Genomic DNA, 24,902 nt, shown 5'->3' on the forward strand with positions numbered 1-24,902 from the left:
CTCTCAGTGGTATTTATGGACTGGGGTGCATCATGGAATGTGCCTGCTTGCGTAGATAAGAGGGGGGGAATTGAATACAGTGGTACCTCAGTTTACAGACGCTTCAGGTTACAGACTCCGCTAACCCAGAAATAGTACCTCAGGTTAAGAACTTTGCTTCAGGATGAGAACAGAAATCGTGCAGCAGCAGCAGCAGGAGGCCCCATTAGCTAAAGTGGTGCCTCAGGTTAAGGACAGTTTCAGGTTAAGAACGGACCTCCAGAACGAATTAAGTTCTTAAGCCGAGGTACCACTGTATTGCAGGATAATGGCATCAAAACTCTGGAATGGCCTCTCTGAGAAAGCCCATTTCGCACCCTCTTTTTCTATTTTTAGATGTTTCATTTTAGAAAACTTTTAACGTATAATGGTCCACTGATTTAAAACAATAAGCTGTCTTCGTTGCTGCTATTTAAGTGTCCTGTTCTATTGTCTTAACTTTTTATGGCTTTGACCTATAAAGCCAGTACGTCAAGAGCTACCTTTCCTCACAAGAACCAGCGCAGTCCCTGTGTGCCCCCTCCAAGAGTGGGCCTTTTCAGTAGGGGCTCTCCATTTATGGAAAGATCTCCCCAGGGAGGCATACCTGACACCATCGCTATCTGTTTTTAGGTTCCAGCAAAAACATTCTTATTCACACAGACCTCTGGAATTTAATTCTGAACACATTATTTAGTAGGGTGGGGTTGAGCCGGTTTCTCTCTTTTTCGCATATTATTGTATTTTAGATTGTTTTTTATTCTTGCTTTTATATCTGCTTTTAATCTTTGGGTGTTGTTTTTTTAAGTTGCTCTGAGCTCATTTTTTTGAAATAAGCAATATATTTAAAGCAATAAGTAAAATAAAGGAACAAGAAACAAAAAAGCAACTGAACAATACCGATTCTCTGGTTTCAAATGATTTATTACATAGTTTTAAATTATGCCGCCGTAAGCTACCCCAAGCATTTTGCAGAAAGGTGGGGGAGAATATTAAAGAATGAGATAGAAATAAAGAAAATGATTGTAGTGATATATGTAAAGGTAAAGGTACCCCTGCCCGTACAGGCCAGTCTTGACAGACTCTGGGGTTTGTGCGCCCATCTCACATCTATTGGCCGGGGGCCAGCGCTGTCCGGAGACACTTCCGGGTCACGTGGCCAGCGTGACAAGCTGCATCTGGCGAGCCAGCGCAGCACACGGAACGCCGTTTACCTTCCCGCTGGTAAGCGGTCCCTATTTATCTACTTGCACCCGGGGGTGCTTTCGAACTGCTAGGTTGGCAGGCGCTGGGACCGAGCAGCGGGAGCGCACCCCGCCGCGGGGATTCGAACCGCCGACCTTTCGATCGGCAAGTCCTAGGCGCTGAGGCTTTAACCCACAGCGCCACCCGCGTCCCGTGATATATGGTTTTTCCTCTATTAACTACTTTTGGTATGTTTATACAGAAAAGTGGGATAAAAATGAATAGCAATAATAATGTCACCTTGGAGAAAGGGTGGGGTGCAAATAAGATTTTTTAATAAAATATGATTAAAAATAACTCTAATTGCATCTATGAAGTATTCCTTTGTTTAGCAAAACTGGGATATTTATATACTCAAAGGCATCTGTAGGTTGGCTTGAAAGTATCTTTCTCTCTCTCTCTCTCTCTCTCTCTCTCACACACACACACACACACACACACTCTCTCTCTCTCTCTCTCTATATATATATATATATGAGAGAGAGAGAGAACTATTAGCATGTCCCAGGACTGTGTCAAAGTCTTTGTTCAATGTTTCAGCCCAATTAAAAGGTAAAGGTAAAGGGACCCCTGACCATTAGGTCCAGTCGTGGCCAACTCTGGGGTTGCAGCGCTCATCTCACTTTATTGGCCAAGGGAGCCGGCGTAGTACAGCTTCTGGGTCATGTGGCCAGCATGACTAAGCTGCTTCTGGCAAACCAGAGCAGCACACGGAAATGCCGTTTACCTTCCTGCTGGAGTGGTACCTATTTATCTACTTGCACTTTGACGTGCTTTCGAACTGCTAGTTTGGCAGGAACAGGGACCAAGCAACGGGAGCTCACCCCGTCACGGGGATTCGGACCGCCGACCTACTCTCCGCAAGTCCTAGGCTCTGTTGTTTAGACCACAGTGCCACCCAAGTCCCTCTTCAGCCCAATTACACTGCCCTATTACCAATGAGCCAATATCAGATTTGCATACTTTCACTGATGCATTTATGACATGCTTAAGAATATTATCTGCTTGATAAAATTGAGGTTTCCACATGTTCCACTATCAGTTTTATCTCCCATTTCAATCTTTCATTCCCTCCCCCTCCCCATTTTTTTGTATTTTCTTTTTATTGCAATTATTATTATTTATTTCCATTTTATTGCGATGAGTAGTCCTGATAATAATTCTTTCAAAGGATGGCACAGAAGTCAATGAAATAAGTCAGTTAAAAAAAAGCTAATCAAAACAAAGTTGCAGCAGATGTCATAAAAGCTGAGGATTCTTTCCCCAGGAGAAAAGATGGACCATGTGTGCTCCTTTGCAGAAGGCAGCCCTCTATTTAGGTGAAGGAGTCCTCAGTTTGAAAGGCTGTCTGGCCCAAATCTAGTTTAATGCTAGAGAACCAAAAGCAAGGTAAGGTGGCTGGTGGTATTCCATGCATAATTTTATTTACTCCAGTCATGTCACCACACTGATGTCCAGCGCCGAGGGCCTTCTGGCGGTTCCCTTCCTGGGAGAAGTGAGGTTACAGGGAACCAAGCAGAGGGCCTTCTCGGTAGTGGCACCTGCCCTGTGGAATGCCCTCCCTTCAGATGTCAAAGAAATAAACAACTATCTGACGGTTAGAAGATGTCTGAAGGCAGCCCTGTTTAGGGAAGTTTTTAATGACTGATGTTTTAATAGGCAGGGTATAAATAATACATTATTATTATTATTATTATTATTATTATTATTATTATTATTATTTCTTACTCACATCCCCTCTAAACTAAAAAATCCCCAATGCTGCTACCTTTCCTCACAGGGAAGTCCTCCCACCCCCTTGAACTTTTCTGTTTCTCTTTTCTGTACCTTTTCCAAGCTTGGTCAACACATGCAAGGGAATAAGGTGGTAGAATGACTGGACAACTTGAGGCTGCAAGTAGTGGATTCTACACATTACAAATCATTTCCTACAAATAGGAAACCAGCACAATAGGGAGACAACCGATCTACAGTCTCTCTCTCTCTCTCTCTCTCTCTCTCTCTCTCTCTCTCTCTCTCAGTTTCACTTGGAAGGAGTTTGCTGTATGGGCAAGCACTGAGAACTGACAACTCCCCACTTGCAACCTGCCATTCTAGCACACCCTTCTGCTTTACCAAGCCTATAAAAGTCACTAGTTCACAAAAGGTTGATTATCCTGCCTACTCCCAGACATTTGCCTCCTGAAGATCTGGCCTTTTTTCATCTGTTGGCAATTCCTGCTCAACCAGTGACCAGATGGGTGGATGAAGGCACTGGTAACTGGTTCTCAAAGGAATTTTTGCTTACGGATTGCAACACAGCAACATTTCCCAATATGTCTGCTCAGACGTCATCCACCCTTCCCACCTTCTTTCTTTGCTATGCCTGTGTGTGTAACAAGTCTTGTATTTGAAGTGCTACAATCAGTCAGCATCCCCTAGGGTGCCACAACTTACCATGTCAAGTATTTTTACATGTGCTGTATAGCCTGATAGAAAAGCAATGATTTACAATTTAGATTAACAGAGTTCCCTGTGAAGAGGGACTGACTGTTAATTCCTTTGGGAATTGTAGCTCTGTGAGGGGAATGGGGTTCTCCTCATCAAACTACAGCTCCCAGAATTCTTTGGGTGGTATCATGCTGCTTTAAATGTGTGCAGAGACTGGCTTTAGTCTGAACCATTTTTCTCTTCCCTTGCCACCACAGCCACAACCAGTTGTAGAATAGCTGTCACTTCATACTTCAGAATTATAAATCCCCACTTGCATGGTTAGGAAATAATAGCAAAATTTATTTGAATATAATACAGTGGTACCTCAGGTTAAGTATTTAATTCATTCTGGAGGTTTGTTCTTAACCTGAAACTGTTCTTAACCTGAAGCACCACTTTAGCTAATGGGGACTCCTGCTGCTGCCACACTGCCAGAGCACGATTTCTGTTCTCATCCAGCCCGAGGTACTATTTCTGGGTTAACGGAGTCTGTAACCTGAAGCGTATGTAACCCGAGGTACCACTGTATTTGGATGGGATATTCTCCTTGTCAGGCTGCAAATGTTTCCCATACAGTGGTACCTCGGGTTAAGAACTGAATTCGTTCCGGAGGTCTGTTCTTAACCTGAAACTGGTCTTAACCTGAGATACCACTTTAGCTAATGGGGCCTCCCGCTGCCACCGCGCCGCCACCACGCAATTTCTGTTCTCATCCTGAAGCAAAGTTCTTAACCCGAGGTACTATTTCTGGGTTAGCAGAGTCTGTAACCTGAAGCGTATGTAACCCGAGGTACCACTGTATTTACATAGCCATGAACTGGAATTCAGCAGGCAGGTAAAAAGCCTTGAAGCTTACAGATCCTTGAGGCTTATGGATCCAGCATGGCTGTGAAAGTTGTACACATATTCTACCTTGTCAAATGTTTTGAGCAATGGTGTAGGAGAATGCCCAGTCAGCCAGGTATCCATAGTGATATTATTCTTATATATATATATTTTAATACTCTGCCTTTCTTGCTGATGGGACTCAACTCAAGGCAGCTTGCAGATAAAAACACAGAAAAATCAATCATTAAAATTTTGAGTAGACATGGATAGATTTAAAACTGTATGCATATATAAAATCTCTTTTAAAACAAAAGTAATAATTACAATAAAAACAGCATGGAGCCAGCTCTTTCCTTAAAAGCAGCAAATTCCCAAGGGAACAATTCCCTGTTGGAACAAGAAAGTGTTCACTCTGCATAAGCCCCTTTCACTTGTCTTTCTTTCTTTCTTTCTTTCTTTCTTTCTTTCTTTCTTTCTTTCATTAGATTTGAATTAGCAGTTGTAGCTCTCACAATGCAATAAGAATTATCCCAAACTAAACAAGATCTTCAGACTAGGTCTGCATGTGGAAGTCCAGTCCATGCTCTGCCCTAAACCATAGGTAGGCAAACTAAGGCCTGGGGGGGGCAGGATCCGGCCCAATCACCTTCTATATCTGGCCCGCAGACAGCCTGGGAATCAGTGTGATTTTACATGAGTAGAATGTGTCCTTTTATTTAAAATGCATCTCTGGGTTATTTGTGGGGCATAGGAATTCGTTCTTTCCCCCCCTCCAAAATATAGTCTGGCCCCCCACAAGGTCTGAGGGACTGTGGACCGGCCCCCTGCTGAAAAGGTTTGCTGACCCCTGCCCTAAGCACTGGCAACAATCCTTGCTTCGGAAGCATCTGTTGTAGCAAGAGTTAAAACCCTTACCATCTTACACATTTGTAATTGTACGTTTCTGAGCACAATTCAAAGTGTTGATGTTGTCCTTTAAAGCCCTAAACAGCCTCGGCCCAGTATACCTGATGGAGTGTCTCCACCCCCATCGTTCCGCCTGGACACTGAGGTCCAGCGCCGAGGGCCTTCTGGCGGTTCCCTCACTGCAAGAAGCCAAGTTACAGGGAACCAGGCAGAGGGCCTTCTCGGTAGTGGCGCCCTCCCTGTGGAACACCCTCCCTTCAGATGTCAAAGAGATAAACAATTACCTGACATTTAGAAGACATCTGAAGGCAGCCCTGTTCAGGGAAGTTTTTAATGTGTGACATTTTAATGTATTTTTAATCTTTGTTGGAAGCTGCCCAGAGTGGCTGGGGAGACCCAGCCAGGTGGTCAGGGTACAAATAATAAATTATTATTATTATTACACCAAGTTGGACCACTGAGCACAGTATTGTCTACACTGACTGGCAGTGGCTCTCCCATTCACAGCCAGACCTGGTGATGTCAGGGGCTGAACATGGGCCCTTCTGCATGCAAGACGTGTGCTCCACCACTGAGCTACAGTGCCTCCTGTCACTCCACATCCCAACCAACAAGTTTAACATTACCCACTAAAAGTCAGCCCCAACAAGGGACTGTACCGTAACATTCTGTTCCAAGCACGGCACCCAAATGAGATGCACAGAAACTGGCAGTCTTAGTTATTCAAATAAAACTGTGCCCACAAAGAAACAGAACACAGGTCTGAAAGCAAACATCTTTAGGAGTTGAATAAATGCATATTGGGCAGGTCTGCAAGTCACAGTAAGCAAAACTATGGCTTTGCAAAAGCAGGTGAGCTCCCAAGAAGGAGATCATACCCAGTTTGCTCCTCCAAAGCCAAGGTTTGGCTTGTGCCAACCTGGAATTGTGGTGAAGCTCTCCCCTCATTAATCACAAGCTGCAGCCAAGAACAAACCTTGGCTTTGCTGCTGTGCTGCCCAGAGATAAAGGACCAGGGGAGGAGCAGCTCCAATCTCCTCCTTGAGAGCCCACATGTTTGCATGTGGAAGATAAAACCATGGTTTTGCTTTGTACAGGTGTGGGGAAGCTTTGACCCTCCAAATATGGTGGAACTACAACTCCCAGCAGCCCCGGCAAGCATGGCCAGGGACAATGAGAGTTGTAGTTTTAGTAACATTTGCAAAGCCAAAGTTTCCCCACCGCATTGTGCAGTACATGTTTGTTTTTAGGATATGTTCCTTCAATGCTCAATTTCACTTTACAAAGCCATCCAAGTTGGCTGGCCATCACTGCATCTTATGGGAGTGAATTCTGTAGTTCGGCTACATGATGTGTGAATAAGTACTTTCTTTCCAGCATTCAGCTTCACTGGATGTCACTGAGTTCCAGGGTTATGAGAGACGGAGAAAATCATTTCTCTGTCCACTTTCTCCATGCCTAATGGTACACATTTTGACCATTTTGCCACTTACTTGCCTTTTCTCTAAACTAAAAAAGTCCCCGATGCTGTCATCTTTCCTCATAGTGGAGTTTCTCCATCTCAGCAATAATTCTGGTTGCCCTTTTCTGATTTTTTCCCCCAACTCCACAATATCTTCTTCTTTTTTTTCTTTTTTTTTAGATGAGGTAACCAGAACGTAGAGGTGGCGCTGTGGTCTAAACCACAGTGCCTAGGGCTTGCCAATCAGAAGGTCGGTGGTTCGAATCCCCGCGATGAGGTGAGCTCCCGTTGCTCGGTCCCTGCTCCTGCCAACCTAGCAGTTCGAAAGCATGTCAAAGTGCAAGTAGATAAATAGGTACCGCTCCAGCGGGAAGATAAATGGCATTTCCGTGCGCTGCTCTGGTTCGCCAGAAGTGGCTTCGTCATGCTGGTCACATGACCCGGAAGCTGTACGCCGGCTCCCTCGGCCAATAAAGCGAGATGAGCGCCGCAACCCCAGAGTTTGTCACGACTGGACCTAATGGTCAGGGGCCCCTTTACCCTTTAACCAGAATGTATTGCAAAAGTGCACGGCTCACATAACTGTTATACATTATATCATTATATCAGCAATTTTATCTCCAATTCTTTCCCCAATTATCCCTATCATGGAATTCGCCTTTCTCACACCTGCCACACACTGGGTCCACATCTTTATTGAGCTACCTACTGGCATAGCTTCCCACTATGTTTCCCAGGAACTAGTATTCACAGATTGACTGCCCATGATCCTGGAGGAACTACATCATTGTCAAGGGTCCTAGCCTTATCCTGAATAAATTTGCCTAATTTCCTTGAAAACTGTTCAAGTTGGACTATAGCACCTTGTCATACCTTAAAGACAGACAAATCCCTTATGGCCTTTGTAGAGTCAGATGGGTTGGGTATAAATAATAAAATTATTACTATTCTTTCTTCAGATGTATGAATGTGTGGTGATTTGACAAGTAAATGGTTGTACCTGGGTGAGAGAGCAGAGAGGGCAGAGCGAACCCAAATGAAAACATTATTGGGCAATTATGCTGTGTACATCAGAAGCTGCCTTGCACTTAATCAGACTATTAAACCATTAACTCAATACTGTCCACACTGACTAAGGGTTTCAGGCAGAGATTTTCCCAGCCCTACCTGGCCATGCAGTGGACTGAACTTGGGACTTTCTGCATAGAAACATAAAGTTGGAAGGAACCCCAGGGATCATCTAGTCCAACCCCCAGCTCTCCCATATAGGGCTCGAACCTGCAACCTTGACGCTATCAGCACCACGCTCAAACCATCGACGGACGAATTTTCGAAAGCGCACACAATCAATGAGTTAAAAGGCGACGATCAGAATTATGTGAAAACAACCGCAAGTTGCAGCCCTCCCCCGCCCCCCGTCCCCGGGCGAGGAGGCTTCAAGTCTCTGCAGAAAGATCCGACCCGGTCCTCCTGTCTCCGCCTCAGTTTCCCCTCTGTAACAACTTGTGGGGAGAATCCAGGAGACGGGGCGGCGAAGGACTTTGCCGGGGCAGCAAGCACGACCGGGACTGGACTGTACCTGGTTGTAGCGCAGGACGTGCAGGTCCAGCTGTCCGGCCAGCGACTCCTCCAGCCGGTGCGCGGCTCCCATCTTCTGCAGCATTTGCTCGAGCTGCCCGGCCGAGAGGCTCCGGTTGCCCCCGAACAGCGCCAGGACATCCCGGGCGAAGGGCGGCCCCGCCGGCGAGGCTGCTGGCGTCGATCCTTGCGCCCTGGCCGGAGCCAAGCCGGCCAGTGCCAAAGCTAGCGCGGCGGCCAGGAGCGTCCGAGACACGAGAGACATCGCCGACGACGACGCAGCAGCTGCTCTTGGCTCAGCAGAAGCGGCACGGAAGGAGCGCGAAGGGTTAAGGTTTCGCCGACGGCGCGCACGCGCCTTGCCTTCCCTTTGCCGGCGGGAGCCAACGAGGAGGTCCTGTCCGCAGCCTCAGCCTCCCTCGGGCGCACTGCGTCCTGCGCGGCTGCTGGTGGCGGGTCTTCCTTCGTCGCTCCCCTCCCCTCCTGGGCAAGGGCAGGGTTTGGGGCGCTCCCTCGGACCTTTCCTAATCCTGGAGAGCCCGCAGGATCGATGGAAGGGGGGCGGGAGGGCAGGAGAGAAGCCAAAAGCGACCGAGAGGGAAGTTTCTTCCCCAGCAGAAGCGGACGGGACAACGGGACGGCAGAGATGCATTCAGCTCCTCCTGCGTGATAGAGGACAGAACATAGGGGCAGGGAAGGTTGAGAAGGCAGCTGAAATCATACAGGAGTGGAGTTTCCCAGTTTTTGCTAGGAGTTTTTATATAGACACACACACACAAGCACATGCGCGCGCACACACGTGTATATATACACACACACACACAGATCCATTAAGAAATTGCTTCTTTAATCCTTCAGCATTGCATTTTATTATATTAAAATTGAATTCCATGGATTTCAAATTGTAATAGAATGAAATACAGTAAAAGAGGCAAAAGCAACACATTAAAAAAAATCAATATGAATAGTTAGTGCAATAGTTGTACCATCTTACTATCTTCAACCACAACCACAACCCCACCCCACCCCTCTTCTCTCCTTCTGGCTAAACATGCCCATCTCTCTCAGCTGTTCCTCACAGGGCTGGGTTTCTTCCAGACCTCCCTCACCATCATGATCTCCCACCTTTGAACCCACTCCCATTTGTCAGTCTTAGTCTTAAAATGTGGGGTCCAGATGTGGCCAGCCCAGTGAAGAATAAAGCAGCACTATTATTTCCTGTGAGTGCTTTATGTTTTTGTCTGTCTTGAATTGTCATGCCAGCCAATTCTGTTTGCCCTTGTTCACAGAGAAGGTGCTCCGGTTCCTCGATTAGTTACTGTTTTGTGTTTTGTAAACCACTTTGAAGTGATATTTTTTTACAATCAAGCAGTGTATAAATCTAAATAAATAAAGCATGAGATAGGGCTTGTCATGGATGTGACCAGGGAACAAAGGGTCACATTTGAACCCCGAGTCTGAAGTTCCCCACTTCTGCTTTAAACCATCCCTTTATCTCTTCTCTTTCTCTCGCAAGCAATTCTAAATTACTGTACTTTCAAGGGGGAGAATTCCAGTCCAGCCACTATCCTTGCTTGCTGAAGCACTAACTGGCTGCAGAAAAACTTTCCTTTTCAGAAATGTGAAACACACCGAAGAGTTAACAAGGGAGAGGGGGCACAGCATGCGCTTTGCAATTTCAGATGGTAAACAATAGTTTGCTAGGGCTTGGCTGTGGCTCAGAAATGTCAACATCTGAGCATGCAGATATGAGAGATTTGCCCAGGAAAACAGCAGGGTCATTGCTGATCTCGCTGGGGCCGGGTTTATCAACTTTCTAAATAATGTCATTAGGGCATGGATGTGTGGATGTTTTGTTTTGCTTTATTCCAGGTGTGCTGATCCCTACAAATTTCACAGCGGCCGTATGCAGCCTATGTCCCGGTTGTCAACATGAGAGATGCCCCCAATCCGTTATTGTTGCACAGAACACACAGCCCCATCTTGGGTAAACAGGCTGTGTCAGCATTCAGAAACTCACCCATGTCGTTTCATGTGCCCACCTTTACAAGCATTGCTCTCTGTCGCTTTGTTTTAGTGCTAAAGCGAGACACGGTGAGTAAATACGCATAGGATTATGCTGCAGTCGTGATCTCAGACTATATCATAGAATCGGAAAGTTGGAAGAGACCACAAGGAACATCTGGTTGAAGCCCCCTGCAATGCAAGAATCTGTTGTCCAACATGGGGCTTGAACCCACAACCTTGAGATTAAGAGTCTCGTGTTCTACCAACTAAGTTTCTCCAGACCACCATGGATCACTCCCCTTTCCCTGGCAAGGTTTCTGCCTGCCTTGTTAGCAGCTACACAACAGGCAGAAATTCAGCTAGGACAGGACCATTGCCAGCAAAAGTGATGGTGCATCGTCTAGTATTTCTTTTTCCTTATCGAGCTGTTCTTCCTACCAATCAGTTGAGGAAATCCCGCGTGCTCCTATATCTCAGGTTACTCAATAGCTTCTCACCTGGAAGGGTCAAACAGAAGCTTGCCGCATGCAAGGTATTTACCAAAGGGGAATCCTGAGAATAGCCTCACACATTTGCACATCCTATTGCTCCATTCCGGTAGCCACTACTCTTTCACAAACTATTTGCCCATGCTTGTCTTGTTTCACCCCGCCTTTCACAATACGTTCTCCCACTATCTTGTTTCATATGCTGGGGGTGGGTTGGGGGGGGAGCATGCCCTGCTTCTCTGCTTACCTCTTGCTGTCGCTGATTATTTCTGCGGTCCTTCAGAATAGCCAACGCTTCTTGCACAGATAAAGCTTTGAGGAGGGACACAGGTTGCAGCTCAGTCACTGTGCACTGCCAGATAGCCTCGGCCATGTGCAACTGCTCGGGTCAAAAGCCAACCACGGCTGGCCCCTCCCAGTGGTGGTTTTAGCCTTCCTTTCCTCCAAAAGACAGAGCCGAAACAAATTGGGTAGAGAAACAAATTCCTGCCGCCAATTCAGCTGCTCCAGTTCCTCATGCTGCAAAGTAAGCAGTACACGTGGATCTGCCTTTCAGCCTCTGTTGGGAAATAGCTAATATTCCTTCTGACTAAGCAGGGATATGGAAAGCATTTCAACACAACACCAGGGACATGCTGTCCTTTATTCCTTGCTTCCCTGAACCTGTCCCTCTATACATAGATAGGTTCCTGTTTCGAGCTGTTCCTGGAGAATGAAGGTGGAGATCAAGGGGTGGAATGGCAGAGTGAGTGAGAGGCTTGCCAAAGAACTGCACTACAGAAGTGCTCATTCTTTGAGAGACCAGCTGAGCTGCCAGCAGCTCTGCAAATGCCCTTCTCCCTTGTTTCAATGAGCTGCCCTTAGATCATTCGTGAACCAGTCATTTAAAGGAGAGAATCTGCATGGGGGAAACTGCAGCCGCTGTAGTTTTTGCGAAAAGTATGTGGGTTTAACACACTGGCCAAGAATCAATGATGCTCCTGCTTCTGGCCTTCCCAGATCCACCTGGCTCATCACTGGTTGGAACCCAGACCCAGCAGGCTCTCCTTATGTCCTTAATCTTTTCCCCCACCTGCCACCCACTGCAAGCCCACTTACGGGTTCCAGACACAGAGCTTCCTTATATGCCTTTTTGTGCAATGTATAATTTCCCATGCTGCTGTTTCCAGGGCCTAGTGAGTTTGCTGCTGGAAGGCGGAGGGTCAGCCTGTGGGGGAAACTATGAAAATAGACAGATCTCTTGCACTGTAGGACTCATAGGAGTCAACTCCTAGGGGCTGAGGTCCCTTCAGTCCCCCTAATAAAATATTTGAGGGCACTGAGCTCCCACAAAGTTGATGAGCATTGCCATTCAAATGGTGTTTGTGTCTTGTGGTCAATGTGGCATCTTACCTAGCCTACCCGCAATATTTTATTCAATTTGGCACCCCTGGTAGGACTGATTTTTCTGGACATTACCTTCACAATTCTTGGAAATGATCTGATATGCTATCAGGGCAGAGCCTACCATTGCATGGTGATGTTCAGCCTCATCTCAATCAAGGAAGGAGCACTTTGTATGAATCCAGCTATTGCAGCTGCACATGGATTGAGCAAGGTTATGGGTTGAGTAGAGCTAGAGAAGTGGTGAAGCAACCTCAGAGACAAACTGGCATGTGCTAAATGCTATACACACCCATTCAGCACAAGGGGTGGATCTGTGACACACTAGAGACCACACTTTTTGTAGTCCTTCCCACTGTCACTCCTGTTGGGGATCATTTCCAGGCGTGCCAAGTAACATGGCATAGGGTTGGCATGCACCAGGGATGAGGATCCTGTGACCTTCCAGATGGACTCCAACTCCCATCAGCCATATCCATCACAGGCAATGATCAGGGATGATGGGAGTTGTGGTCCAACAACATCCAGAGGCACTGGATTCTTCATTCCTTCCAATTCATGGTACCGAAACGATCCCCTTGCATTGGGGTTGATACCGTTTGTCTCACTTATTCCTGTGCCCTTTAACAGTAACCAGGCATGCAAAAATGTAGCTGACCTTACATCAGTGGCGTAGCATGGGGGGCGGGGGGGCCGCACCGGGCGCAACATCTGGGGTTAGGGTTAGGGGGCGCAAACCCACGGGTTAGGGGACGCAAATCCACGGGTTAGGGGGCGCAAATTACTTGCCTTGCCCCGGGTGCTGACAACCCACGCTACGCCACTGCCTTACATGTAAGAAGATAAAAAGACAGGAAAAGCTTCACCTCTTGCATTGCTGCACAAGGTTACCAGGATCAGGTTTCATGGTCTCATTGTGCTCACATCATGCTGCATTAATGAATTGTTGTTGTAAATGGCTTTTAAAAAACCCTCCTTTGGTTCACTAGGTAAGCTGAACTGACCTGCAACTCTGCTGCATAGTGGGATACTCTTGACACTGCAGGAACACGCTGATTCAGTTATAAATATTTTGACATTGCAGGTCCACTTGTCAATGTGTTGGGAGACTGGACTTCGCCAAGGTAAGGGAGCATGTGAACCCCTCTCATTTTCTGCATATGAACTGGATCATTCAGTAATCCTGAATAAAAACTGCTATTATTTCCCTAACAGATAACTTTCACTATCCCACATTTGGTCAGCAACTGACTCTAAAAGCTGTTTTTGAGTTTCATTAAATAAACAAGGCTATTTGCTGTTTTTAGATGTGCGGCCTGTATTTGCATAATGCTGAAACGTTCAATTCTTCGGCAATTCCAGGGGGAATTATTTTCTCTTTCCAATCCGCTGCAGAATGAAAATCCTTCTCCATTTTGGGGGCTAGCCAAAGTTTAACCTCAAGGATGGATGCTCTCTCTCCTCTCTCCCTAATGGTTAAGTTTGTTTTTTATTAAGCTGTAAGTTATTTGAAAAGGAGAGAATGGCAAATAAGATCTAGGGGGTCATGTAGGTTTAGTCGCCTGTTGCAGAAGCAGTTTATATGATCATTCCACTAACCAAAGAGCATTTTAGTGATGGGCATGCCCAGCATAAATTATGAGGGGAGTTCCCCTTTTCCTGGTGAAGTCTACAGTGAATGTAAATAATGTTTCTTGGGACAAGTGAGACTGGCATTCCACAAGGCTGATTCACTGCTTTCTTGACCAACGTGAGTGAGCAATGTGAGTTTGGGGGTCACCATCAACATCTGGATACTATGGAATGAGCCACTTTGAGTTTACAAATGCAAGATCTATGCACCATTGGGACTAGGGTCTTCTATGGGGAAACCAGTATTTGATATGTGAAGTCACTCTGTTAGTTAGGGCTACCTAGAAAGGTTAATTATAACTTGAGCTTCAATGCTTTGTGGGCCATCGAGGCAAATATTTCTGAGTCTACTGAGATTTAAACCTGTATCGTTCCATAACAGTATACAGGCCTAGTGTCAGAGCCAGTATTAGGCTCGCCAGAATATTGTTTGCCAGGACTAGAAACAGGAAAGTCCAGATTTCTATGCAGCAGTCCCATGTGATGAACATTAAGTATTGCACATTTTAACATCTTCCCAGCAGTAAATATGCCCATAGCACTCCCAGGCTCTGCAATGGTCCCATCTAACTAAGCTAGCAAATGCACCCACCTCTTGCTTGCTGGAATAGTGTGTGTGTGTGTGTGTGTGTGTGTGTGTGTAGGACCCTGGTTCTTCTGTGGCTGGAATGTAGTTTGTACAAAGGTAAAGAGTCACACCCATTACCCTTCCCACTTTTGCCTCTGGCTGCACCTACAGAGGTATGCAGCCCCCCAGAAGGTTGCACCTAAGGGACTTTGACCCTCAAGAGGAAAAAAGGTTTCTCATAACTTCCTGAATTATGTGTCTGCAGTTAGGCATAGTTGCAATGAGTAGAGAATATCAGATTGTGGGGGCCTCTTTGGGGTGGGGTGCTGATGAATAGATAGTCACATTATCAGAGCAGAGCTCCTATCTCAGGCCCCTTGCTTTATTATTTTGACAGAGCTTGTTGTTTTGTAACTGCCAACTCCAGCATGTGTTCATTACTCCTTCTCCTTTCCTGGCATTGAAAGGCATTTTTGTTTTGCTGGAGGGAGCACTTATTAACCAGAAGCATTTGTGCTAATAGAGGGCTGGATTAGTCTGAAGAATGCTTTGCCACAAGATATTACGGAAAGGCTTTGAACAGAGGAAAAATACCTGCCAGCTTTATTGCTTCTCGGACTGATACTTGCTCCAACTGAATTGTTCAGAATTTTTTGAGATTTAGAGATGAGTGAGTAAAAATGTTTCAGTGGCCCTGGTTTATTTATTGCCTCTTTTAAAAACAAAAAAAGCAAAAAGCAAAGCGTGTGCGAGATGATATGTGGATACTGCCATTATATAGCTTAGTCAATAGATGGCAGTGGCCTTACTTATATCTGAGCAGAGTCTGGAGTCCATTCTGGTTTTAAGAGAGACAATAGCATCCTTGTCTACATTCCTGATTTGGTATGTCCTCTTAGTCTTTGAAAAATGGCAGCACTGTTAGCAAAATTTATCCAGTTGCATTAGACAGAACTATGAATTAAACATCCAGTCCAATATTTCTGTTTCAGCTTGATGGAAAGTTTAAGAAACCCTGCTATAGAACTACAAAGCTTTCTGTGTAATGGTGCTACAGCCACAGAAGATAGCACCCAGCTCTCACCTGGCATCTTTCCTTTCCCCTTCCAGCCTCTCACCCTGGGAGACCAATATTTCCCTGTCTATCACCAACGGTCTTCTATCTATCATATACCACCCCCATGAGTATACAATCTCTGGACATTAACAAACGTCCCAGACATAGGACTCGAAAGGAAAATGAAACAGAGAACTACAAAACTCTCTGGCAGATTTGGGTGTCAGAAGGCTCTGTCACCAGGATCTCTTCAACAGCAAGGATCTACTTGGGAGCAGGGGTGGGAAAGTAGATCCAACCAATAGGCTGGATCCAAGTGGTCCTCCACATGTCAATCACCTGGCACCAGATATTCTTGCAAAAGGAAGTCTTCCTGATTTGGGGAGAGTAATCAGTCTGAGGGGTTCAGGTGCCTGCTTGATATCATAGGATAGGTGATTTCACATGGGGAACACTACAACCTAAATGATTCTCCCCTTGGTTACTGCACAGTGGACATGAACCCCCAAAGTACGTAGTTATTTCAAGATCATAAAACTAGCTCTCCAAATCTTCTGATAGAGAGCCATGTTCCTGGACATGACAATTGCACATTGACTTGGTGTGATAAATTTCAAAGGGACTTAGGGTGGATTGAAAATGAGCAGGTTTGAGCTTTCCCTTCCCCATCACTACCAACACCATCAAAACACGTTACCACATTCTAATCCCTTCCGTCTCCCTATCAATCATTTACAATAGAAAATGCTTAACAGGTGCATTCAAAAACACATGAAGTCACGTTTCTGGAGCAGGGTTCATGGAAACTGGTCCAAAATATCTCCAGTAATAAATGAGAATTAATTAATGAGCATGCTCCAGCCTCAAGGACATTAGAATAAATTTGTTGGACTCAAACATTGTCATATCAAACATTTATGGAAAACTCTCCTCCAACAGGGACACTTGGCTTCCCCTTTGTTCTCTGTTAGGTGGGGCCTGAAGACTTTTCATCATTGGTATTATTTTGGTCTGCTTTTAATTAATTGTTCCTTTACTGTGTTTTGTTTTACATTTTTAAAATAAAATTAGCATTGTGAATTTTGATAGTTGTTTTAAAATGTTCTAGGTTTATATATGTGTAGCTGGAGAAATACTTGTATTTTGAAAAGTGAGTAAGAACTTAGAAGTGTCTCCCAATAGAAAAAATAAATTTGGGAACCTAATTTATTTCTAACTTCAGTCTCTTTGTCCAGATTCATGGGGATGTGCACTACTAAGGATAGATGATCACCCATGCAAGGGGAGGTAAGTAGTTTGCACCAGACAGAAAGGAAGGAAACTCAAGGTAGGATCAGCACCTTGGAGAGGGACCAAGGTGTGGTTTTCAGAACCATAGTTAGTCATCCTGCAGCTGAGGCAAGACATGAAAGTTGTCTCAGCAGTGTCCTGGAGAATGCAGCAGATCTTTATAGCTGAGGGTGGATATTCATTGACTAGACTGAGGCCCCGCTCACTGAATGCTTGTATCAAAAACCTGGTAAACCTGTGCCTGAATTGTATCACTTTGGAGTGCTCACTTTTGTCTCACCCAACTGAATGCAGAGTCCACCACATCTTTAAAAATATCAATTCATATAGAAAGCTAGATTTCAGAAGAGAAGATGCTAGCCTAGCTTCCTCCATAATATGCCAGTTTCTATGTTGCCAGAATCTCTATTTTTCCCCATAGTGGAGCATTCCATCATGTGTAGCCCTACCTTCTGTCTAAAATGGTACACCTCACACATTGGTATCTTGGCTAGAGCTTAGGCCAACATCTGGAAGCCAATGCTGGTTTTTAGTGCAATAGATGGTCAGTTTATAAATCTACTTGTTGTGCTGAGTTTTCAACTGTGCTTACTATTGCATCGTATTTCTTGAGCAATAACAATGGGGAAAGGGGAGGGGTGGATATTTCACTTTCCCAAAAGAATATGCTTCAGAAGAACTTGGTTTTGCAATGTCTGTTTATTATCTACAGCTGCCAGTTAGTTAGGACTAAGTCACATGCCCACACTGACTGCATCTTGTTTGTGCCATTGGATTCTGCATTCATTTGTGACCTGCAACGAGCCAAGATGCCCCGGCTACAGCTATCTCTTGCAGTGTTTGAACTCTGGACCTTCCTTTGTGAAATGGCCTTTTTTCTCTCTCTTTCTGTACTCAGGCACCACTTCATGCATCATGAACTCTGACCTATGACAGTTCATCCACAGTAAATGGATTAGTCACCAAGGTGTCACACGATTCTGAATTGTTTTTGCTAAAATAGGCAAACACAGCTATCCATTTGCAATTTTAGAAAAGATGCACAGAGAACCACAAATACGTTCTGCGTGTGCATTTTTAAAGCAATACTCCTTGTGTCTATTCCATATTCAGAAACTGCTACATTCACACACCCCTGTTCAGAAGAAGAAGAAGAATAAGAAGAAGAAGAGTTTAAATTTGATATTCCGCTTTTTTACTACCCTAAGGAATTTCAAAGTGGCTAACAATCTCCTTTCCCTTCCTCCCCCACAACAAACACTCTGTGAGGTGAGTGATGCTGAGAGACTTCAGAGAAGTGTGACTAGCCTAAGGTCACCCAGCAGCTGCATGTGGAGGAGCAGGGAACCGAACCCAGTTCACCAGATTACGAGTCCACTGCTCTTAACCACTACTGTCTGTCTGTCTGTCTCTCTCTCTCTCTCTCTATATATATATATATATATATATATCCCACACACATAACTGCCCAGCTATTATTTTTAACTTTACACACACACACACACACACACACACACACACACACACACACTTTCACAGCATAAAACAGTGCACTGAAGTCAAAACAGCATTTATGTGAAAATAAAAAGACAGTATCTTTGGGAGAGCTTTACATGTGCAGGATAAATGGAAATCCCATTACACACCTCCCAAAGATTTGTGTATGTCAGCAAATTATTGTCTTCATTCTTTATCTGTAGTACGCTTTTCTCCCAAAAAGCAAGATCAGTGTAGCTGACATGAGATAAAAACAAGTATGATAAGAAAAGGCAAGCAATATGAAACCTTATCTGACAACAAAAATGCTGCATTAAATCTACAGATTAACAAACTTTCAATTTAGAATTTAAGGAAATACCAGCTTGGTTAAACATTTCACAATTCTTAAATAGTATTGTGTGCATATTGTAAATTTTGATCCTTTGGGGTCATCTTGATAGCAGAAATAAAATATATACTTTGAACGGTTTTTGTTTTTTAATTTGGAATGTCTTCTACTGATAAAATAGCATTTTAAAATGGCTGTATTGTAATTCAGTTAGTTAATCTGATGAAGAGCAATTGCTCAAGCTTTTCCGCCACTGCAAGCATTTAATGGTTTGGTAATGATGATGATGATGATGATGATGATGATGATGTACCTGTTCCAGATGAGAGGAAGCCTGCACCTGTTGAAATCAAGGCAGAAGATGCGCATTTCTCTAGTCCTGCAGTGTGAGCATTTTGTTGTAATTGTCACACTTATTTTTCAGGAGTAGCATCAAAAGCTCCTGGCCTCTTGATCTGCCTGCCCTGGTATGTATGGCAGAAGGAATGGTTGACAGCAAAGATATTACACCATATGACGCTTACATGCATGGGCTAGAGACTCTTGTTAAGGAGCTGGCAAAACCAGAACTACAAGGCATGCATAATAGCAGCGATGTACTTCTCTGATAAAAGAAGCTAGTTGAACACTAGCACAGGTTGTTGCAGGGTTCTTGCTTTCTCAAACAGAAGAACAGCATGTGCTCCTCTAAAAACCAAGAATGGAGCATCCCTTAAGGATTATGATGGGCTACATGCCAAATTCACATAAGCAGACATTTCTGTGTCTCACATTAAGATCGCACGTAGCCTGTGGTTTTACCTGTCAAGTTTCCCACCTCTGATTTCACTAAATGAAGAAACTGCAAGCAAATGCCACTCATTTGACAACAAGGCAAACAGGTTTATTCTCCAACTGCTGGTACACAGAAGCTCCAAAAGCCATGATGACTAATGATGGAGAAGAGTCGCTATGCTGCAGCAGCGAAGAGTGAAGGGAGATCAGGATTCAACTCCACACAGAGCCAGGAGTGACCTAGTTGCTGCTTCCCAGCTGAACTTCCCTCACAGAGTTGTTGCAGGGTTAAAATGAAGAAAGGGAGAACTACTTCTGCCACCTTGAGCAACTTGGAGTTCCAAAGATCTCAGAAGCTTGCTCCACAGTAATTCAGAGCAGGGCTTTGAGTGCAGCTGCCCATGTTCTATGAATTAGCAGTCCTGCTGAGATACCACAAGTGTCCGCTTATCTGCACTTTCCAGAAAGAGTTGAGGACATTTTTGTTCTGATAAGCTTTCCTAACCAAATAAATGGGTCTTTCAGAACTGAATAAAAGGTTGTTTTTTTTCCAACTTGTTGTTAGGATTTTGTTTTAAATCTATTTGCTGCTTTTGTGTTTTTAACAGTTTTTTAATAGATCTCCTCTTTGAATGTCTCAAATCCCAAATGAAGCCATCTGAGCTAATGGTCATCACCAGCTACACAAACAAGAGCAGAGCTCCTGTGTTGTTGATGTACATAAGAACATAGGAAGAGCTTGTTGGATCAGACCTTCGTCTGGCATCCTGTTCTCACCGTGGTCAACCAGGTGCCTATGGGAAACTAGCAAGCAGAACTTGAGTACTTTCCTCTTCTATAGAAGTTTTAAAAGGGCATCTCTAGGTAGTGCTGGGAAAGAACCCTACCTGAAACCCACCAATCAGAGTAGACAACGCTGAGCTAGATGGACCAATGGCGCCTTTCCTTGTTCCTCTTTGGCTTCTGGCCACCTAGTAGTAAAGCAAATTCCATATCTTCATTACATGTAGAAAAACTACTTTGCCAGGTTGATTCAAACAGCCAATCGGTTTTGGATTAAAAGATGCATCTTCATCCAGGTTTGGGGGCAATTGAGAATGATGTCCCTTTGCCTGAATCTACAGCTCATTCTGCAGCTGCTGCCTGAAAGTATCTCCATATAGTGAACTGAAGTTAGGTACTCGTTTGAAAATAGGTTGGAAGGTAGGGTAGCATTGCCTTCCTGTACCTGTCTACTCAGAAATAAGTCCCGTTGAGTTCAGTATGGCATGGGATAGCAGCCAAAACCCACAATTACAGTGGCTGGGATCTGGGTGGATGGCAATGGACCATCCCTGACAACTGGGTTGTGCTGACTGGGGCTGATGGCTGGGTCCAACAAGAGGTTCCTCACACTTTTACTTCAGACTGACCTGGGAGTAAGTCTTATTAAATATAGTACTTCTGGGTAAGCATGCATAGGATTGAACTGTGACTGTGATAAGAGAGGAGCACATTCCTAAGAAACCCTGTGATTCCTTACGATCACTAAACAATATGTGACAATTTCAGGTAGATTGCTGATCCTTCCTCATACTGGAGTCCCCCTATGTTTTTGCTTTGTATAGCATGGCCATTTATTTTAAAAAAATCGTAACATATTCTTCTGCATTATAGACTTTTAAATGTGTTTATTATTGTTCCTGTTGAATAACACTTTAGGGTATAACAAGCACTTCACATATGCCTCTCAGTAAGCTTTACAACCACCCTGTACGTTAAGCAGATATTATTATCCCTGTTTTTGCAGAAGAAGGGGTGGAGACAGGGAGAGAGACTGAGACTGAGAAATAGTGGCTTGCCTAAGGCCGCCTGGTGAACAGATGATGAAGATTATAGCATTTGAACAAAAGAGTTTGGTCATAGTGACTGCATTACGCCAGTGTTAGCCACCCATGTTTAGCCCTTGAATCTCGGGTATGCCATTTAATAAACTAAACGACCTTGATTATATGTGTAAATGACGATACGAACAAACGGGTTAAAGGGCTGAGTCACGTCCCTCAAAATCCTGCATGGGGGAGATGCATTGTGGGAAATAATGTCATAGTAATCAGTCAGCAAGCAGACAATTTTATCCTCTACTTTTGCAGGGTGCTTAGACTGTTAGTGATCCAGTGCTGACTTGGCTTAACCTTTGTTAAAATATAATTAGATTTACTAGAAGCTGGGAGTGCCATAGTCATGCTAGGGCCTATCTGAGTTCAGTTCGTTTACCTTTCAGTGAAATGATGTTACATCTGGTGAGGGAAAATCCCAAATTCTTCCATCCATATAGAAGGGGGGTTTTTTAAGGGAGGGAACGGGGGAAAGAGAGATTGAGAGATCTGGAGCATAGTTTGCTTTTATCCTGCATTAAAGAGTCTTAGGCCATGTATACACCATTCATTTGAGACACATTCCTTTCCTGGGAACTGTAGTTTGCACCTCACATAATTACAATTCCTAGCACCCTTAGTAAACCATAGTAGCCAGGATTCTTGAGGGAGGGGGTATATTTAATATGACTGATATGTGCCCAATACGGCTGAATACATTTAAAGCACATTTGTTTCCTCAAAGAATCCTGGGAATTGTAGTTTGTTGAAAGTGCTGGGAATTGTAGCTCTGGGAGGGGTAAACTCCTGTTCCTGGAATTCTTTGGAGAAATAATGTGCCTTAAATGTATGCTGTCTATGCAGCCTGCTCACTATGTATATTAGTGGTATATACTTAGGGGTATTAATATGGAGTCCTCTAGTTGTTGTCGATCTTCAACTATGGGCTTTATTTTTCTGTTCCTACAAAGTAGGGGTTTTTTAATATTGCATCTGAGTGTTTTTATGGTTTGGATTCTTCCATTTTCATCCTTTTATTGTACTTTTAATATTGCATTTTATTCATTGTTCTGTAAGCTGGCTTGAGGACATGCTGTTGACTGTCATCTATGCAAGTATGGTGAATAAATGAACTGGGAACAAGAAACTGGGAGCTAGTAACCAGCTTCATGAATACAACAACCCTTTGGGGTAGGTTAGGCTTGGAGAATGTGACTGTCCCAAAGTCACAAGTCTTAGTTCAGCACAATAACCCCTTTCCCACAATAGCCCCATGACAACAGAGACATGTGAATATAGTGTTATGAGTGTGAGTGTGTGTGTGTTAAGCTGGGTGCCCAATACCTCTAATCCCTGGATCCAGCAAGTGTTCAAATATAAGACAGGCTAGTTTCTGATGAGGTGATCACCTGAGCGATGAGCCATTAAGGGGGATTAAGGGGCTCTGTGGGAGATGGCAAATGGGTGGGCAACTCGCAGGTAGTTAGAAGGACAAAGCTTGAGTCTAGAATGAAGTTATGTGAGCCAGGAGCTGGAAGAAAACTGAGGCTGGAATGGCAGAGAAAGAGTCTGAATCGAAGACTGCAGCTATGGGAGAAACAAGACCCTTTTGGGGTGTTAATGCTGTGAGCCCCTTCATCGTAGGCTCAGGTTGTAGATATCTGCAAATAAGCCATATATCATTGTCAGATGGCAAAGGTGGGTGCTCACGAGTAACCAGGCAGGACTCTGACCTGTCTTTTACAGGTTTTATTTAGGTGCAAAACTATTTACAGTGGAGAACCTCAAAGTTCATGTCTGCCTCAGTCGCTAGCAGAATCCGGGAGTGCTTGTTTCCTGAACCTCCCCCAGCATAAAAGTCTCGTTTCACCCAGCCTTTTCCTTCCCTCTTTGCGCTTTAGACTTCTGCGCAGGGTGGGCGATGGAAGGGGCGTGCTTCCCTCCTGGCCAGCTTTGCCAGGAGCGGTGTTGAGGCTCCTACCAGCATCCTCTGGTCCTTTCACCTCTTTGTCACTGGTGTGATGGCCTGGGATTCGGACTCAGAGGCTGAACCTGAGGAATCCCAGCCTGCACAGGAGTCCCCGCCTCCAGAACCAGCTGAGCCGGGGCTGGGGCTTGAGCCTGAAGGGTCCTCACCTGTGCTGGATCCTCAGGTGCAGGCTCCAGCTGAGTCTGCTCTGGCCCTTGAGGTGATGGAGGACCCATTGCCTGCAGGTGCTCCACTCTCAGCCCCGTCAGAGGAAGCTGAGGTTGCCTCTGGGTCCAGTAACCCTCCAGCCTCTCCTGAGCTGCAGAGGCTCAGGGCAGAGAGGTGGAGGGAACTAAGTTCCTGCAGGAGGAGTGATCGCCTCCAGGCCAGGAGAGGCGAGTCACCTGAGGATCGGGGCTGCCCTATGCCTCGGGGCAGATAAAAGCCAGCCAGCCCAGTCCCAAGTTGCAGGAGCAACTTTGTAGGTTGCCTGTTCCTGCCTGAACCCTGTCCTGCTCTCCTGCCAGCGCTCCTGACCTCACCGGACTCCCTGACCTGCACCCAGCTTCCCCTTTTACGGACTGCCTCTATATTGCTCCTTCGACCTTGGACTGGACTCGGACCTCGCCTCTCGGTTGACCCACGGGACCAGCACAACTGGAGGTGGGGTTTCCTCATCACCGGAAAAAGAACTGCTTCACAAGATTTTCGGAGACTCCCTGTAACACAACTGCCCCACTGTTTCCTGCCCCTGTCCTGATGGCAGTTCCCTGACAATCATAAAGACACCACTTTCTCTCTTGTGCCTCGTTTCCAAAAGCAAACATAAACCCTGGGTAAGCACCCGGAACCTCTGGAATCTCACACCACTCAGGGATTGGGGTGATAGGCAACAATATGTCTTTTCTCTTTCAGCTTTTGCAAATGGAAGCCACAGGGAAGGGGTGCAATCAGGAATGGCTCTGTTTTCCCAATGAAGATTGCTCCCTAAGCTGTTGCCCCATTAGGAAAAACATGACGTGAGCATGCATGCTTTTCCTAACAAGTCAAATAGCATATGGGGGGATTTAAATTGAGAAAACAGTGCAAAAGCAAAGGTTACAGACCCTCATTCCACTATGCTATGGTCCCAATTCATATCTCCCCTTCCCTGCAGAAGTGTAAGGAGAATAGAGATGCAGTAAATTGGCTCTGTTATGTCTAGTTTGGCCCTTCGTGAGACTCATTACAAATTGTCGGGTCAACAACTTCTCCTGTTCCCAATCTTTGCATGTTCTTAGGTATTGCAAAACAAATGAAAGCATCCCAGGTTACAAGCTGGCACAGAGTGCAACAGGTTTTCGGGTAAAGTTTCTTTCAGGTACACAAAACAGTGTAAAGGAATGCCTTTCCAAAGAGAAGGAGTTTCCTGAATGAAGAAATAACCCTCAATATGCAGCAATTTCTTGCTCAAGAGACCCAGCTCACACCCAGGTATTTAACTTCATGGACGATCTCCAATAATTTCCAAGCAGCAGTGATATCACACAGCTCCACAGCGA

At 45.0% G+C, this 24,902-nt stretch overlaps 2 protein-coding genes across 4 annotated transcripts in view; one reads left to right on the top strand and one right to left on the bottom strand.

The window, feature by feature from the left end:
* Positions 1-19,247, bottom strand: part of SLC39A8 (solute carrier family 39 member 8) — a 41,993-nt gene extending 22,746 nt beyond the window's left edge. The window contains exons 1-2 of one of the 3 annotated variants that reach the window (XM_082237007.1): positions 19,076-19,247; positions 8,511-9,171 (exon numbers count right to left, since the gene is read on the bottom strand). In XM_082237007.1, coding sequence (XP_082093133.1) covers positions 8,511-8,774 — 264 coding nt within the window. In that variant the 5' untranslated portion in view covers positions 8,775-9,171; positions 19,076-19,247. Of the gene's footprint in view, positions 1-8,510; positions 9,172-11,251; positions 11,546-19,075 lie in introns of those variants that run through there. The other 2 variants (XM_082237008.1, XM_082237009.1) reach the window with 2 other exon arrangements.
* Positions 1-24,902, top strand: part of NFKB1 (nuclear factor kappa B subunit 1) — a 237,078-nt gene that overhangs the window by 114,393 nt on the left and 97,783 nt on the right. The gene's annotated exons all lie outside the window — the stretch shown is intronic.

This window comes from Podarcis vaucheri, assembly GCF_965113315.1.
Source record: "Podarcis vaucheri genome assembly, chromosome: 9".
NCBI lineage: Eukaryota > Metazoa > Chordata > Lepidosauria > Squamata > Lacertidae > Podarcis > Podarcis vaucheri.